At 41.7% G+C, this 4,444-nt stretch overlaps 1 protein-coding gene across 1 annotated transcript in view; it reads right to left on the reverse strand.

Annotated features, from left to right (window-relative positions):
* PYROXD2 (pyridine nucleotide-disulphide oxidoreductase domain 2) overlaps positions 1–4,444 on the reverse strand; it is a 38,627-nt gene that overhangs the window by 14,846 nt on the left and 19,337 nt on the right. The window contains exon 12 of the mRNA XM_042459235.1: positions 3,801–3,957. Coding sequence (XP_042315169.1) covers positions 3,801–3,957 — 157 coding nt within the window. The remainder of the gene's footprint in view (positions 1–3,800; positions 3,958–4,444) is intronic.

Genomic DNA, 4,444 nt, shown 5'->3' on the forward strand with positions numbered 1-4,444 from the left:
ATTGGCCAATTTGAATCCTGCCAATTCGGAGGGGCTCCAAGGTATGATGGTATTGTGCGAAATAACGTGAATTCGAACCACCCAGTGCTGAAGAGCCCCAGTTCCAGACTCATCTGATAAGGGCCATTATGAGAAGACAAGAGTCACTAGAAAAGACAGTAATGCTATGAAAGGTTGAGGACAGCAGAAAGAGATGACTGTATACCAGACGGATGGACTCAATTGAGGAGGCGGACTCAATTGAGGAGGCCACAGCCCTGAGTCTTCAGGACCTGAACAGAGCAGTTCAAGACAGAGGGTCTCGGAGGTGTTTCACTCATGGGGTACCATGAGTCAAAGTCGACAACAATCCTATGCTGACATAATCTGGGATTACACCATCACAAATCACCAACAGGATTCTGTCTGTTGTGCAACATTCCAGCTGTACTCATTGTGCTGCTGGAAACAGAATCCTTAATACCTAAGAAACAAACCCTAAGTACATTTTACATGGACGGTTAATTTCCTTTCTGTGTAATTTATAATGTAACAGGTTGAGTGTCAAGGTGAATTACAGAAGAGACTATAAATTACATTGTGTACTTAAACTGCTGAATAAATGATAATAATGAGAATGAGAAAGGGCGGGAAGGAGACACCAGCAAAATCCTTTGTTCTTGCAAAGAGTTTGTAATGGAATAACAAACAGAATTGTTGCAAATCGTCAGCAATACAAGGAAATGAGAGTGTTTGCACTATACTCATCCCAGGGGCAAAAGGCTGGCAGACTTTCCAGTGTCTAAAATAACAAATTAAATTGTGTATATCATTCTATATAGGAAATAGAATTTCCCAAAGCTTTCCCAGGATTATAAATATACCAAAACTGAACTTGACAATCTCCATTTGTTTTGCCAGAAGATGGGCTTTATCTCATTAGACCAGGATTGTACCATGGAAAGGTTTTGAGACTAGGAACTCTGCCAAAGTGAGGCCTACATGAGCAATTTGGAATTCTGTACTGGTCATTTTTATATTTTGTCTGTTGCAGCTGGTCTGGATCTGGGCTGTGACAAAAATGAGGGAAACCAAACTGCACACTTCCGATTTATGAAATCCATGCAATCAATATTCAGGGGGAAATATGTGCCCTGGATATGCACATACATGTACATACAAAGAAAGAATGGTTTTCATTTTAGACAATAGAGGCTAGTGTAGGGGTGGGCAAGGTGCAAACTATAGACTGCATGTGTATTTCAAGGACTTTTTTTGCAGCCCATGTCCCCTTCCAAGAGCTCCCAGGGCAGCCTTTGGCATCCCCAATGCCAAAAGAAAAAGAAAAAAGCTAGGTAAAAATGACATTTTTCTACTACTCAAGGCTTCCAGAGGAAAGAGTTGGAGGTAAAGTCTTATAAACCCAAAACAAAAACTAACAAACAAAAACCACAGAAGAGAACAATTCAATCTGCTTTTATTGCTTCTATTATTTAATTCCCCCTATTTTGGGGACTGCCATAGCTCACAGCAGGTGCCAGAGCAAAATTTTGGCACCCAACCCTGCTGACATTGTCTGGTGACTATAATTTATTTATTTATACCCTGCTCTTCAGCCCTAAAGGCTATCAGAGTGGCTTACAATTATTATTTTTAATTAGACGGTTCCCTGCCCTCAGGCTTACAATCTAAAAGACATGACACAAAAGGAGCAGGGAACGAGGGTGGAAGAAGAAAAGCCCTCCCTTCAGCCACCATCTTGGGGGGAGAGAGGCAGGCAAGCTCCAACTGCCTGCCTGTATGAAGAAAAAGCCCTTCCTTCAGCCACCATCTTGGGGAGAGAGGCAGGCAAGCTCCAACTGCCTGCCTGAAAGAAAAAAAGCCCTCCTTCCGACCACCATCTTGAGGGGGAGAGAGGCCTGTTATGTTGCTTTTTTTTTTTACTTTGTATTGTACTTCCTGTTGTACACCGCTTTGATCTAATTTGGAAAAGCGGTATATAAATAAACATTATCATCATCACCATTATCATTATTATTATTATTATCATCTCCCTCTGAGGCCTGGACCAAGGCAGATGGGCTGGAGGGAGGGCTATAATGTCTGCCAGCCTTTTCCCTGTGGAATAGACAGCCGTATATATTCTCTATATACTGCTATTGTACAGTATATGTAAATGTAGTATATGTTCATTTGGATGTACCTCCTATATGGCTGGCTGTTTGCAATAATTCTGTTTAATCCTCCATTGAAAAGTCCCTGAGTTCTACTGGTGTCTGTTCTGCCATCTCCTCTTATTCATATTATGACCATTCGTACTTTAAGTCAGCAGTTCACAAACTTTGGGCTGGAAAACTGGAAAGTACACAAGCATACAAAAACAGACACACATACACACACTGAGAGAGAGACAAAGAGAGAGAGCTACACACACTCTTGACTCTTCTGAAACTCAAGAATCCTGCAGCCACTGGCCACATTTGACTTTTGGAAGTTCTCATCCAAAAATGAACTTTTTCAAGCTCTGCATACTCATAGTCATCTCAATGCACTCTCATCCTTCAGCAATTTCCATTGAGATAACTGTTTACCCACCACTATTATCAGCTGGTAAACAGCAAGCTTGGACATCTGGGTGTAGAGTTTTTTCCAGGCATCTCTGGGTGGAAGGACGTCATCCCATTTCCCTAATGAACTTGCTGGAAAACAGTATGAGGTCTCTCCCTCCCGTTAAGGAGTTATCTACTCTCTTTGGCTTTAGGCAGAATCCTTCCTCCTGCCTTTGTCCCCCTGTGACCATTGTCAAAACTGAACATGTCACCTCATTTGTATACCTAAAAGGTTCTGAATTTCAATTGAAATTTTCACACACAACCAGTTTATATAAATCTGTCTCTGGAATCTCCACCCAGCCTCATGCCTATGAGGAAGTCAGATCAGTCTACTAAAGCTCATACTAGCAGCTTCTTTTTTTCAGTTAGTCTCAAAGGTGATACAAGATCCCTTTGCATACTACCTTTAGGAACTGCCCAGGCAGCAACCTCAAGCTGCAGGTTGTGCTTCTTTGTTCTAAGTGCATAATGAAATACACTCGATCTCTTACAGTGTGCTTTGCACTGAAAGGAAATTAATATTCCAGGTGTATGCATATTAAGTCAAAAATAACTTGCCAGATAGAGGGCTTTTATGTTGGCATGGAGCAAAGTGCAGGCCTAGGGATCCACATGGCTCGCAAGGTCACTTGGTGGCTCTCAAGATCTCTGGTACCCTTTAATTTTTGTGGGAGGAAAAAGGTTCTGAGAGAAAATGCCCTCAAATAACCCCAGCGTGTGCAGGGAACAATTTTAGTCTGTTGTGAATGTTTCTAACTGGAAAACTCCCAGAAATTGCCTTTCTGGTCACTTCCTATTGAAAAAAAAGGCCTCTCTTGGGGTTTAACAACCCAGAGGACCCCAACATAGGAAAAATTGGTCCCTAGGCCTTCTAGAGGGTTTTGTGAACATTTTGGTGAAAAATATCCAATAATTCCTTTGTGAGATGGCAGAGAGGTATGTATTCTTTCAGCAGCCCTGGGATAGTGTGTGTGTGTGGGAGGGGACAATGTGGCCCTTAACACCTGATAGCTGCCCAGCTCTGCTTGAAAACTACAGGAAAACTGCTCTGCTGGAAGACGGCAGGAAAACTGCTATGGCCTACTTACACTTATTTTAGATGTGCTGTACAACAGGCAGCTCTACTTTAAGCCAGCTCTACTTTTTTCTTTGGTTCCTCTCACACCTAGTCTAATTCTGGGCAGTCTGTAAAGCTTCCCCTTGTCTTACCTGTGAGATGGCCTCCCATGGGAGGCATCCTCAAAGGCTTGGTGTACAGTATGCATGTCTTCACAGTTGAGGTGAATGGAACTTTGATGATGGGGTGAAGGGTGGCCATCATTGCTGTTTGGAGCTGCTAGGAAATTGGGCAATTGATCTACAGCCACTGTGGACACAAGTAGTAGTAGGTGAGGCCACCAAATAAAACACTGTCTGCCTGCATCTCAGCTCTTATGTCCCAGCCACATCTTTTTCTAAGAGAGCATACGTTTTCACAACTTCATGTCCAATTTATTGGGATGCATATGAAGGAGATCTGCCACATCTTTACTTTACAGCCTTTAAGAAGGCTCTTAAGATGGATCTCTTCCGGCAGGCCTTCCCAACCTAGCTCCTCTCCCTGCATACTGTGATTTTTGTTGCTCTGTCCACCAATTTTCCCTAATCTTAATATTATTGTATGTTATTGTTTTCAAATTATGATTATTTAGTATTGGGATGGGGGGTTGGGAAGGGACTATTTTGAATTTTATTGTATTTTCTATGTATCTTAATTGTTGTAACCCGCCCGGATTCCTTGTGATTGGGCAGGCTATAAATAAATACATTATTATTATTATTATTATTATTATTATTATTATTATTATTATTAT

The sequence above is a fragment of the Sceloporus undulatus genome, chromosome 3 (assembly GCF_019175285.1).
Source record: "Sceloporus undulatus isolate JIND9_A2432 ecotype Alabama chromosome 3, SceUnd_v1.1, whole genome shotgun sequence".
Taxonomy (NCBI): Eukaryota; Metazoa; Chordata; class Lepidosauria; order Squamata; family Phrynosomatidae; genus Sceloporus; species Sceloporus undulatus.